This window comes from Pundamilia nyererei, unplaced genomic scaffold (assembly GCF_000239375.1).
Source record: "Pundamilia nyererei isolate P.nyererei 1_Seehausen unplaced genomic scaffold, PunNye1.0 scaffold00009, whole genome shotgun sequence".
NCBI classification, from domain to species: Eukaryota; Metazoa; Chordata; class Actinopteri; order Cichliformes; family Cichlidae; genus Pundamilia; species Pundamilia nyererei.
In genome coordinates, this window is record NW_005187410.1 from 5,741,013 (window position 1) to 5,754,253 (window position 13,241).

General features: G+C 41.8%; 1 protein-coding gene across 3 annotated transcripts in view; it reads left to right on the forward strand.

The window, feature by feature from the left end:
- LOC102204640 (multidrug resistance-associated protein 4) overlaps window positions 1-13,241 on the forward strand; it is an 82,302-nt gene that overhangs the window by 28,192 nt on the left and 40,869 nt on the right. For 2 of the 3 annotated variants that reach the window (XM_005723553.1, XM_005723554.1), the window contains exons 27-31: window positions 599-688; window positions 1,148-1,320; window positions 1,781-1,886; window positions 3,162-3,296; window positions 4,712-5,666. In XM_005723553.1, coding sequence (XP_005723610.1) covers window positions 599-688; window positions 1,148-1,320; window positions 1,781-1,886; window positions 3,162-3,296; window positions 4,712-4,789 — 582 coding nt within the window. In that variant the 3' untranslated portion in view covers window positions 4,790-5,666. Of the gene's footprint in view, window positions 1-598; window positions 689-1,147; window positions 1,321-1,780; window positions 1,887-3,161; window positions 3,297-4,711; window positions 5,667-13,241 lie in introns of those variants that run through there. The other variant, XM_005723555.1, reaches the window with a different exon arrangement.

Sequence of the window (13,241 nt, forward strand, 5' to 3'; positions counted from 1 at the left end):
GTGGGATTGTTCCTTTTTATCAGTTCATCACAAACAGAGTGGCGTGTTGGAGCAGTGCCCATGGACAGGCTCTTTCCTTTACACTGTAATAAAGAGCTTTATTTACCCTCTTAAAGAGGGCTGTGTGGCTCAACCTTGATACAGGTGCATGGCTTACCATAAATACATATCTTGGACATCCTACCTGTCTGAGATGTGAGGCTGTCCTTTCATGAGGGTAGTCAACTAATGTGATAACCTAACTATTCACACATGCTTGTACATTTAGTTAGTACGGTTTCTTATTCTGTATTTTAATGTTAACTTGACAGTCCTTTTGTGTCATATTATACATTCAGACAGCCTTGCACGACTATTCTCCACCAGCACCAATGCGCACATTGTGGTTTTCCAAGTAAAAAGATCAACTTACTGAAGCATAGTTGGCTAGAGCACTGAATAGAGCTCCTGAGTGGAGCAAGGCCTTTGTGAACATCTTCCCCTCACACATTGCTTAGCACTCTTCTATAAATCCTGTCTTAACCCTTTCATACATCTTCCCCCTTGTCATTATCTTAACTGGCCACGGCCTTCTCTTTCCATATCCATCTATCCACAGGACCCAGTTCTCTTTACGGGCACCATGAGGAAGAATCTGGACCCTTTCAAGCAGCACACAGATGAGGACCTGTGGAATGCACTCCAAGAGGTACTCCAGCGTGGCTCTGAATGATTCCCCCTTGCCAGCCCAGGGGGGGATCCCTCTGTCCCCCTGTACAATGCTGCCATTCAGATTCCCTGCTCGCCACAAGTCATGGGGGGAAATCCCATTAGGGCCATGGGGCCCAGCTCAATGTGCGGCTTGTAACGGGTAACCATTGAAAGTGCTGGGGGAGATGTGTTTGGGCAGTCAGGCCAACCAGGATGAAGGCTTCCCCCACAGTGAAGGGCTTCAGCTCCTGGTCCTGTCTCTGAATGGGTTTGGTGGCCTGGATTAAAGCTAGAGGCTGGCCACAAGAGAGCACTGGCCAAGGTCATCAGTAGACCTGGCCCTGCATTGTGCCAGGCAGTTAATGGGTGTGTTTGGATGGCTCTTTAAAGACATCCCCACAGGAGGCCTTTATGCAGGAGTAATGAAGGGTAGGGGCTGAGCTCTCTCTCTCTGCAGGTGCAGATGAAGGCCATGGTGGACGAGCTGCCCAGCAAGCTGGAGACGGTGCTGACGGAGTCGGGCTCTAACTTCAGCGTGGGCCAGAGGCAGCTAGTGTGCCTGGCCAGGGCCATCCTCCGGAAAACCCGCATCCTCATTATTGATGAGGCCACTGCTAATGTGGACCCAAGGTCAGATTATACTTCTCAAGTAAATTATTATACATCAGCGTGGAGGCGCTCTCTTCCACATGTGTCTTGTTTTTCTGTACAATGGTGCTACACAATATGGGTATTTTTAAGTGCATAGAATAAAACTTTTTCTCTTTTTTCTTAAAATCATTTTGGTAAAGCATCGGCGCACACATGGATGTTTTTTTGTTTAACACACATAATAAAAACATATGGGTTTTTAAGTCTAAATCTCACCAGGTGAAGATCAAATCAATTCAATTAAAAAAAATGTAACAAAATATACCACACTTGTCTTTTTAAAGCTGAAGTCCTGTGGTATTCTGTATTTTTTCTGTCTGTTGCTGCACATATTTCTCTGCTGATGAGCCATTGTTCTGTGTTGCGTAAAATCCCTGCCCAAGGCTGTATAGGAAGAGAGCTTTTCAGTTCTCAGGTGTTTTGTTTCCTGCTTCTTTAGAACTGATGGGCTCATCCAGCAGACTATCCGGGACAAGTTTCAAGAGTGCACAGTCCTGACCATTGCTCACAGGCTAAACACTATCATTGACTGTGACAGAATACTGGTAAGTAAGAAAGCAGTAAATTTCCATTGTAAAGCACTTTAGTGAAGGTTTTAAAATGAGACTCTTCTGCTGGAGTTCATTCCAACATTGCTCTGCAAGTAGCTTTGTGATATTCCCTCTTAAACTTTGGCAACCCCTTGTACTATCTCACCAGCTACAGTAAATATTGCATTCAGTGTTTTCAGAATTTGTAGAGTAAATCTGGGGTCCCCTGCAAAACATGCACTTCACATTCATTCTCATTGTTGTATGCCAAACAAAAGCAGCTTTTAAACACCTCTGTCCTTTATTTTCAGTTCCGCTACCTTATTTTGCAACAGCTGGGCAGATTTCTCACTCGCAGCATTCCCTTTCATTCAACCTTCGCTTGCACCACTTGATCTTTGGCCCTTTCCTGCTACTGCCTGCAGAGGTGCCAATTAGTGCCATTTGTGGTGGCATTTGTTAAGAGTCTATGGAGGACGGGGCACGGCCCGGTGGCCGCTTGGTGACTGAGAGGGTTGCTGAAATAAGGCAAATATCACAGAGAGGGGACTGTTTCACACCTACACTCGTGTTAAATGCCCCCAGACTGTCACACACTCTGGGAAAATTAAATTGGGACCCGGAAGAATCGTCCAAATTGCAAGAATCGAATTGCATTTCCTGGTAGCCTGCTCCTAAACTTTTGATTATGACAGCAGCTGCAGAAGTCTCCCTTTCATACTAAACACTACCTGAAAGTGGGCTTTACTGATAACAAACTGCTCATTAACGCTGTAAGGGGATCGAGCTTGTTAAAATTTGTCTGTGATATAATTGTAGTCTTTTCCAAACTGCCTGAATTGGCACTATTCTTTGTGTGGTTTACATGGCATGTGATGACATAGAAATGATGGTAATTTTCTAGCGAGTCTTAAAGGTGTGATTGTTGGATTTGACTGAGGACCACCCCTAGGCCTCTGAAACGCTAGGATAAATACATGGATAAATCCCTGATCTCCTGTCTGTCAGAGTCAGCGCACCAGACTTTCACGCTGCTAACAGGTTACCCTCATTGTGCATGGCGTTCTCGAGCAGAAACAGGCACCCGTGTTTGTTGTTGCATGAGTCACATAAAATAGATGGTTCCTATGTGCACCGAACTACTGTTTCCCCATTCAGCTTGCGCTGTCTGCTTGCATCACTCAGCAGTGAAACAGCTGAAATGTCAGTTTTCCCCAAAGTAAAGTATACAGACACAGGAACACACACACTTACACACACACACACCCACCATTGTATGTGTGATTGCAGGTTCTGGATGCTGGCATGATCCAGGAGTATGATGAGCCATATGTGCTGCTCCAGAACCAGGATGGGCTCTTCTACCAGATGGTCCAACAGACAGGCAGAGCCGAGGCTGCCTCGCTCCTGCACACAGCCAAACAGGTAACCACATCCACCTTTGTCCCAGGACAAGCCTGTCCCTAAATAAGAGCCCAGTCGTTGCACAGTAATCCCAGACTCTCCCCTTAACTCCAGGCTCCATTGCTCACCTCCAAAATAATACAGCTAAGCAACAGAAGATGTGTGTAGCCCTGACAATGCAAAGACACTTGATTACCATTTTAATTTAAAGTGTCTACTTGGAGCATTGCGACACCATAACATTAATTTCAAGAGAGAAATTGTCCCTTTGTAGATTTACATCCTCTGATATTATCGGAAAAAGTCTCTGTATAATCTTTTTTCTCATAATGTAATTTTGAGATCATTTTAGCGATGATTCTAGAAAAGCAGCTTTCTTTGCACTGTATCTATTTTGAAATATTGGGTTTAACTTCATCGCGATTTGGGATAAACTTTCTATGGGGATTACTGTAATAGAGAATGTCCATATTTTTTCCCTGTGAAATTCATTTGTGATGTATTTCCCCTTCAGACACTGAACAGATAAGAGCCAGCTATTCATTGTTCAATTCCACTTTATGTGCATCTGTCTGGGACTACAGATACCATATTGCAACTTCAAACAGGTCTTTGTGAAATAAGAAAAAGTAGGCATCATTTCATTTTCTCTCTGTCCCTCGCACAAATTTATCAGCGGAACTGTATCTCCTCAGCCAGAGGAGTGAAATGAGTAAAATACTGATTTCAAAGACTCAGCACAGTGTGGTATTATTTGGTTTCGTCTTACCCTGCACACTGGCGGATTGGTAGTGGCATTGTTCGGGCCCTTACGTTTTCCTTTCTTTATTGTAGGATGCTCTTCTTTGATCAGATTACTGCAGCATCCATAACTGTCTAGCACCACTTATTAAATACAGAGATAGTCCGCATGTTGTGTGTCAAGTTTCTATAGTTGTCAGTCAAGGTTTAAATACATTCAATAATCTGATATCAACCTCTAGCTCCTTTGTCGTGCTGAAAGAGAATCCCAGAGTAGACAGTACATATATCTCAAGCTATGGCCAAGCTTTCACTTCCATTGCCTCTTTTTCCACAAACTTTCTTGCTGAAATTGTTCAGCTGTCAGAGCGGCTCGGCATAAAGAAGCCATGCCTTTTGCAGGCGCAAACACTGCAATCCGGCTTTTCTAAATAGCGGCTTGCAGCTTAGGAGCCAGCGTAAGAGAAAATTAACTCCACAAATAATTCCTGTAATTATCTCCAAAAATTTTCCTGCCTTTAATCTAACAGTTGTTTACTGGGCTAAATAAGCCACTTTTGTATGCTTCAGTGGGTGATAAATCCCTTCGCCGTGCTCTGACTGGATCTGTCATAAATTGCGCCTTAACAGATCGTAGCTCAGATTGGACAGTGTGCTTGTGTTCTGTGACACTGCTTCCCTGATCCGCTTTTCAGGTTTACACGAACAAAAAGCGGCTGACTGACGTGCGCCGTGACGAGGACGTCCGCGTCATCTTCGAGACGTCCCTTTGACGGTTTGGAGTGTCGCTGTGGTCCTCGTGTTAGCCATCAGTGACCAAGTATTTTAGCAGACACACCGATATTCCTAAATGTCTTCAGGCCTAGTGCAGTGTAGTGTGCGCTCCATTTGATTAGCATAGACCCGTGGTATGGAACAGAAAGGAGGCACACGCCTGAGGTGGGCTGTGCCTTCCATTGACAGCATATTACTGCATGGCTGTTTATTGATTGCAAACGGCTATATTTATGTAGGTGTGTCCTGGCTTCTGGGGTATCTACAGTGGGGAACTGGTGCTCAAAAGAGTGTCAATATTCTGTGTGCAATAAATTACCCGTGGCTTAAATTGTTCTTTTAGGGAAAACATTGTTTTATAGGAACAAAGTCTTTTCATTACTTGAAAAATGCTTGACAAGCCAAGGAGAACCTCAGAGGGGACACGGATGCTTTCTGTAATTATTGTGCCTTAATCACGTGATTGATTCCTAGTAATTGCACTGTTTGTAAATTGAATGGTTTTCCTGCACTTTGACTCTATCGGTTTTATGTCTACCTCATCTCTAGTGAGCAAAGACCAGTAACAGTTGGCAATGATACTGACTAATATCAAGGAACGAGATGTCTCTCAACTTTCTGTCCTGGCTTGTTTGATTAACGACTTTATTTGAGAATGTAACACTTTTATGCAGGTAATTATGTGGATGGAACCGAGTGAGATTATTTATATCCTGGTAATTATTCGCGCTGTTTGATTTTTTTTACATCTTTGTCTACGGCTCGTAACACAAATGGAAGGTAAGATTTCAAGCACTTTGCAGTTTCTAAGTCATAAATAAGTGCGAGGAATGCTCACTTGTAACTGACACTAGATTTGTTTCAAATTTCATTTAATAAAAGAGTATTGTTTTGAACGTTTCGCTTCATTTTGCTTCATTGTGAGACTGACTCACCAGCGTTTCCTCCCCGCTGTTGCTCATTCCACACTCAGCTGCCTGAATGGTGTGTTTGCTTCAGGTCAGTGGTTACAGCTGGAGTTGAACACGATGCTACAAACTGGTAAGCGGTTAAAGGAAGCGACCGTGTGATTATCGTGCTGAGTCGAGTGATTTTCTAATTCTGTTTCAGTGGTAAAGTGGCGCGGCCTTGCACTCTATTATTTTAACATGTCAGTAGTGCAATAAGATGATTAAGTCTTAAAATGTAATTTTGTCATTAGCGGCTCTCTTAGAAAAGAGCTGTTTAATTTGGCTTCATACAGACAAGCGCAAAGCCAGTGATTACACATTCACAGATTCTTGTCAGTAAACACTTAGCTCGGTCTAAAAGGCGGTATTTAACCAGGCCCGTATTTGGGTCATGAACTGTGGGACACCAGTTCCTTTAAAAGCTGAGTGATTTACACAATTCATTAAAGCCAGTGAATCTTCAGCCGGCGTCATATTAAATGGTTACTTACTCTCAAATAGCCCCTTGGGAGCTGAATTGTTGGCTTGCGAATAGATTAAAGTTTACATTGAAAAGAAAAATTGAATTCAGAGGTAATCAATAGCATAATGGGCCAGTGAGAGGAGCCTGCTGCCTGAAATGAAATTACCATATTTTTAATCTTAATTTTCCACTCTGTTTATCTGACAGTGTGGATGTGCAATCCAAACAGATAATGAGAGAGTGGGATATTGACAGTGGGGTCCTCTGGAGTGCTTGTTTCAGTGATTAAACACTGTGATCTGTGATTACTTTGTGTCGGGTGTCAGGCTGGCGGCCAGGGCCCAGGGAGACGTAGGCACACGGCAGCTGGAGCATCACGGGTCTCTGAGGTGCTAATGCACCTGACGCAGCATTGACAGCATTCGAAACCCTATCAGGGACTGCACCACATGGCAGCTGCCACAATAGAAATACTCATGGCACTATCTACATCAGAGTCAGCATATATCCTCTCTGCTCTCCCCTTGATAAGAGCCAGCGCAAGAATGGTGACAACAAAGTTTGCACAATATGTATTATTAACCAGATACCTCCCTATGTCCCTCAATAATAGCACCATTTTAGGACATATCTGAATAGGTGTGCGAATAGCAGTGCTGTCAACATAGTGCTGATATAGCTTTAATAAACAAATGTCTGGGAAACCTGGCTGTCCACACAATGAAGTTTAATCCCAAAGAAATAAAACGCAAAATAAGAGTCAGCACAATGTGGAGGCAGTGAATAAAATGATGAATTCAAACCGCAGCAGCTAGCTCATCCACACTTTTAAGAGAGAAGTGATACACTGGTGCTGATTTGAGGTTGGGGACAGCTGCCGTATTCAGTTAAAGATGTTTTATTGTCAGTTTTGGAGAAGAATAATGTAACAAGTATCTGTAACAAGTGAAAGTGCTGTAAATTGTTTAAGATTGTTTTGTCACGGGCCTATAAGTAGGCGACTGAAGGCCATTTTGGGTTTAGGAAACAATGTTGTTGGGTTATTTATTTTTTTACAGACTTTGTGTTGTGCCAGCATTTTCTTTTGTGATTGATACTGCTGTTTGACAAATGGAAACAAATTGCACGGTGAAGGCGTCTGAATGGCAGGGAGCTGGGGAGTGTCAAACCTGGTGCTGAAAGACGATGAAGCGAGAGCCTCAGGTTTTTGTGGGCGACTCAGACCTGACTGATCCCAACATAAAGTACTTGTTGAAGAGAAGGAGAAAAGGAGAACGGGATTTTCGACAGGCTGCAGTGAAATTAGGAGAATTGACTATGGCGGCTTTGTTCCTGGCTGGTGACATGGGGTGGGGGGAGATGGGGAGACTGGAGCGATTCCCCAGAGAATCTCTGCTCAGGCTTTCTAAAGTGACTACAAACTGAATATCTGACAAGTTCCCAAGGCCTGACACAACCCTGTGTAGAGCTAAGAAAAACAAACAACAAATGGCACGTTTTGAAGATACGTGTGGTGACACTGGATGCACTGTGTTAGAAAATGGCTTTTTATCTTGTTAAAAATAGGCACTCAATTCGAAACATGCTATATTTTCTATATCGGCGCAACAATCTAGTTAGACCTAGTTTTCCTCATGACAGACTTTGTCAAACTACAAAAATGAGAGCCACCAAGTGTCATTTTCCAACTTATTAGAGGACTTGTAACTGGCAGCGTTTCTTTCATCTAACACCATAAACAAACACAAACAGCAGCTCAAACTTTTTCCTTTCTCCGTGTACACATGTGGTTTAATAAGCCGCACTGACTCAGGGTGCCTCAGCAGTTTAGTGACCGCGCTGAGTAATACTGCTACAAACAATAATTATAGGTCATGCATGTAATGGATGATTATATTTTGTAAATTATCCAGGCTGTGGCGTGTTTCAAGCTCTTTAGAGCTTGAGTACTCTGTGCAATATTTCCAGAGAAACAAGCACTAAAAGTTGTTCAAACAATAAAAGAACAAAAAAACAACTTGGTTACTAAGAACTACGCATTTTTGCAGTTTTACCTGTCTCCGCTACTTTGAACTAAACTGGCTAATGTGGCCCTTTGAAAGGCTAACAAATAGGAAACCTCTTTGCATGCTTTAGCTTTAAATCCTGGACATGCTCTGCCACCTTTCAAAAGTACCGTTTGATTCCTCAACTGCGAGAGAAAGAAGCAAAGTGGAGTGTAGACAATAGCCAGGGGCTTATCTCATCAGTAAATAAGGCTTATTGCTTAAAGACATAAAAGGCTATGCTTATTGGTGATGTCATCCCTTTGTGTAAGATTGATGAAGCTTGAGGCAGGGGGCATAATGTGAATGTATGTGTGTGAAGAGAGGCCTGGTGCACCAAACTCTGGAGTTCTGAACTTTCCCCTGGAGAGTTTGATTTAATTTAAAATGTATGACATATATTTTAACTGCTGCTGCACTAAAATTGCACTCTTTGGTGGTAAACTAGCCCAAATGTACTTCAAAGTTCCATCTGGCCAGGGGGCTTTTATCCTTAGACATGAGAGCGGTTGATGTTCTGTGCATGTAAACGTGCAGCTTTGGGTAAAGGTGGGGACAGCTTGTGTCCCCCCATTATTGTCTGGTTGCATTTACGTGGGTCCAAGGGCCCACTGTGTCTTTTCGGGTTACTTTCTCATCATTTCTCCTAATGTAGAGACCCACAGGGTTGGTGGCAAGCGCACAATGCGGCCGTTGTATGGTTACTGTCAGCTCTCTCAAATAAGGCTTCCTGTTCATTAGACTTCTTTTCACCTTCGCACAATGCGCCGGCTTTGCAGCAATAGTGAGTCGACGCCCATCTCTTCAATGCCATGTGAATAGTTCTAAATAGTGTTTATGCAAGCTATTGTTGTCTATTGTGTGTCCAGTCCTAATGCACAGTGATTTGCCTGCTTTTGTTGCCTGGGATACATTATCTTGCCTATGTGGCTTCAGATGCATGCCTGGCCTTTGAGCCAGTAAACAGTCTAAAAGTTAACTCCCTATGGACAATGCTGGAGATCTCTGATAAAGTGGGACATAGTGTTACTGCCTCTCTAATAAGTGGTAAGATGGCTTCTTCCACTGCGCGTATATCCTTTTTTCTGTCTGCACAGCCTCTCAAATTAAATGTTGAGTGCACAAAGGCTCAGACTTCTCTTTGCATTTTTTCATGTGCAGAAAAAAAAACCTCAACTCTAATTAAATAGTGACATTTAACCTCAAAGCTGATGTAAATCATAATCTGTGGAGATCATTAAAAAAACATAGTAAAGTTGGTGCTGTTGCTTTCAAAGATTAGGCTGACATTATCTGTTGCACATCTGGTGAAGAATGTCTGCTCGGCGGGGAGATATATTTAAACCCTGTGTCTTTATTCTTACAACCGTCAGTGTGAAAATGAAACGGTAATGCAGATAGACAGGCAGGTGGATAATCTGGCACACATCACAGTCAAAAGAATAAAAACTTTTATATCTCAAAGATAATGTCAAAATGATATGTCGGCTAATGGAAATTTGATGTCTCGTCGGTTGCATTAATATGGATTTCTGCTGTTGCACTGTGTTGCGTGTTTGCACCACAACTTTATTGATTACATTGATTTTTAAAAAATAAATAAATGAAATAGCACGTACATTTTGCATTGTACTAGTGTAGCTATATTTGTATTTGTGCCCCATTTATTTAGTTATAGTTGACATTAAGTATTTCACGAAAAAGTTCCTGTTGCTCGTAGCTAAACTGTAAACTTTTCTCAGCAAGTTCACCCGAGTTAGGCAGATTTTAAAAATGAGCTTTTACTTCGAGAAAATAAAAGTTGTGGTGGTGGTGGTGTGTGTGTGTGGGGGGGCATACACCTAAATTGTTTTTCCAAAAAGCCAAATAAACCCGAAAAATGACAGAATAGGAATAGGCAGCATATTATAGCCTTCATCTGTTTGTGGCATTGTTCTAGAAAGTGTATACATCACCTCCAGAGAGTAACCGATAGGCCCAACCATTCACTACTTGGATAGTTGCACAAAAGCCGAAGATATCTGCGGCACAGATTACATTATACTCATTTCAAAAGCATTCACAGTCAAGTATGCAGAGCGAAAAAAAAAGATGCTTTTAATGCGAGTCAGTGATTACAGGTGAGAGATGTAACTGATAGGCGGTCATTATTGTGCAGAGATTTGGTTTGTTTGACCCCCTAAAGCAGTCTGCTGCCAAGGGAATTTAAAACAAGCTTTGGACTTGGAGGAAAGGAATGTTATGATTGCTCTCAGTGACACTGATACAACACTGTCACATCACCGTCTCCAGACTATGGGAGACGCGACTGAGCCGAGTCCCACAACCTGAACACTTAGCGGCAGGGATTTTATTAACCTGTCAAGAAAGAGGCTAGGTGCTGCTTTGTCTTTTATTGCCACATCCCCTTACGCTCTTGCTGTTGCTTACACGTTTGACCTCCATTAGCCCACCAGGTGTGTTTCACATTTTATTTAATGAACTGTAGTCATGAGGTAATTCATTGCCTGCAACAATACTCCTTGAAGCAAGTTTTTTTTTTTCTTCTTTCCTCCACACTAAAGTAGTGATGCTGACTTGCTTTGCTCCTGGGCTGATATTTTCATTAAAGGCCCTCTTATCAATTAATGAAATAAAGAATCTGTTTCTTGCCCAATGCTATTACCGCCCACAAATCAAAAGGTTTCCAGTGTAATGCCTTGCCTCCCATGCCAGTTAATTAGGTAGTGTTGTGCTACATACTAATGCTACTTTCATGAGAATAATCTGAGACAATGAACCTGTCTCTTTTGTGTCCTTCTGCAAGCCCTCTTAATTAATATCAGCAAATACAAACCAAAGTTAATTGAAATTTGAACATCCCATCTTTATAGTTTACAATAATACAATTGTTCTTGTTTTGTTGGTGTTTTTTGAATTACAATAATAGCCGGCATCATATCTCTATTTAATATTTCATTGATTTCTCTCAGGGATGCAGCAGAAATATAAAAGAAAGAAATGTCTTAACCATGAGTAAACACCGGTGGCAATATATGCAACCCCAAAATTGATTTCGACCGACACATTAATATTCAAACTGCTCCAGATAATCATAACAAGGTGTACGTGATTTGTTTTCATTGATTAAGTGACATTGCTCCAGCGTCTCTCGGCATGGTTATTAATATAGTTTGCATTGATATTATTCCTGCGTTAACAACAATTTCAACCAAGTGCGGTAGATTACTGGGCTGATTCAAAAGAGTAGCATCTCTGTGGCATGTGGCTTTAATCAGAAACGCTTCTGATGTAAAATCTTTACAACTTTAATCAATCTATGGATGCGCTTTTCAAACTGTATGCAAGTTTGAATAGCATAGTTTTAAAGAGGCTGTGCCCTGCTGTCAGATACCTGATATGTTTTGCAAATTGCAAATCCTTCTAGGAATATGAATTAGGCTGTGCGAACTGAGTCCTGCTTCCATTTGTGGTGCGCACAGTTCAGATTTCACATGGTTTACATGAATTCTAGGAGATAACATAATCAGGCCAGTAATGCAGTAGGATTTTTTTTTATTGTTAATGCACTTCTTTTGTCAAATTGGCCCATGAACAGAAATAGCTAAACAAAATAAATAAATAGATAAACAGTGGGTTGTCATTATAGCCTTTATGCAGTGAGATTTCTGAGCCAAGAACATTTCTGAAGTTAACAGTATTTATGTTCCGGTAGCGTTGGTCACAGTCTGTCATACATTATTTGCATCTGCATGTCCGATTAGCAAATGTGACATATTCCTGAGATCAGGCTCCTAGCACTCTAACCACCCACCATGGCAATTAACTGTCTACTAAGCTAACAAGCGTAACACACATGCCTGATGCAAGCCAGTAGAATATCAAGCTACTCTCCTAGATGCATGCCTGTTTACCCTGTAGAACCACTGCGAACACACTGTACACATCCATTTTCTACATGCACCGGCTAATTTCAGATGTTGATTAACCTGCGGCGCTGGACTGAGCGGCTCTCACCATCGTCGATATGGGTTTATGCTGGGTTGCAGCTGGCGTTGGAAATCCACGAGGGACTAGCGAGAAGTTGTCGGGGAGGAAAGGTGCTCTTTGAGCTTTCATCTTCATCATGAGCACTTTAGCTGTGAGCCGAATGAAATTATCAACTGTGATACCGGCCTTTCTTGTCTTCAACCCTCATGCTTAAATCACATTGCCCTTGACATTTTGAGTGTTGTTATAACTGCTTTGAAAGAGTACGGCATGAAAAAAATGCCTGAATACATACGAATAACTCAAAGAACAGTGTCAAAGAAAGACAGCGCATTATACGCTGAATCGTTCTTATTGTGTGTCAGGTTGGAGGGCAACTGATTTACAAGAGTACAAGCGGCCATTTATGACAGTGCATGCTGTAGGTCATCATCGGGAAAAGAAGTAATTTAAGTACCAATCCACTGATGCATTTATTCTTCGAATGGGGCCTAAGCATTATCAGCACTGCTGTAAATAGATTGACAATGTCGTTTCACTATGTGTTGGAGACTTTTATCTAGTGTAACATCTGAATGTAAAAGAAAGCGCGCACATGTGTGTGTGTGGTTTTTATACATATATGTATATATATATATATATGTATATGACAACAAATGGCACCAAACGAAACTATCTGTTCTAAAAAAGCATTGACCGTCAGGGCATAGCCAATATGGAGGTTAATCCATTCTAGTGTCTATACTATGGGATGCTTGTGGAGCCATATTTGCTTAGGGCAGCCATGCAAATTATTACTTACTGCCCTGTAAGCTGATAACACAAATTAGATACCCATTAAAGTTGAACAATGTATATAGAATGAGAAAAGATTGCAAGTGATACCTGAAGGGATGCTTAAGTCATATGGCACTAAAATATGCCTCATGCTTGCAAACTTCAAAAGTGGAGAGATGTTTATCCGTGGGATTGGAAGATGCATAATAGTAATCTCATATGCACA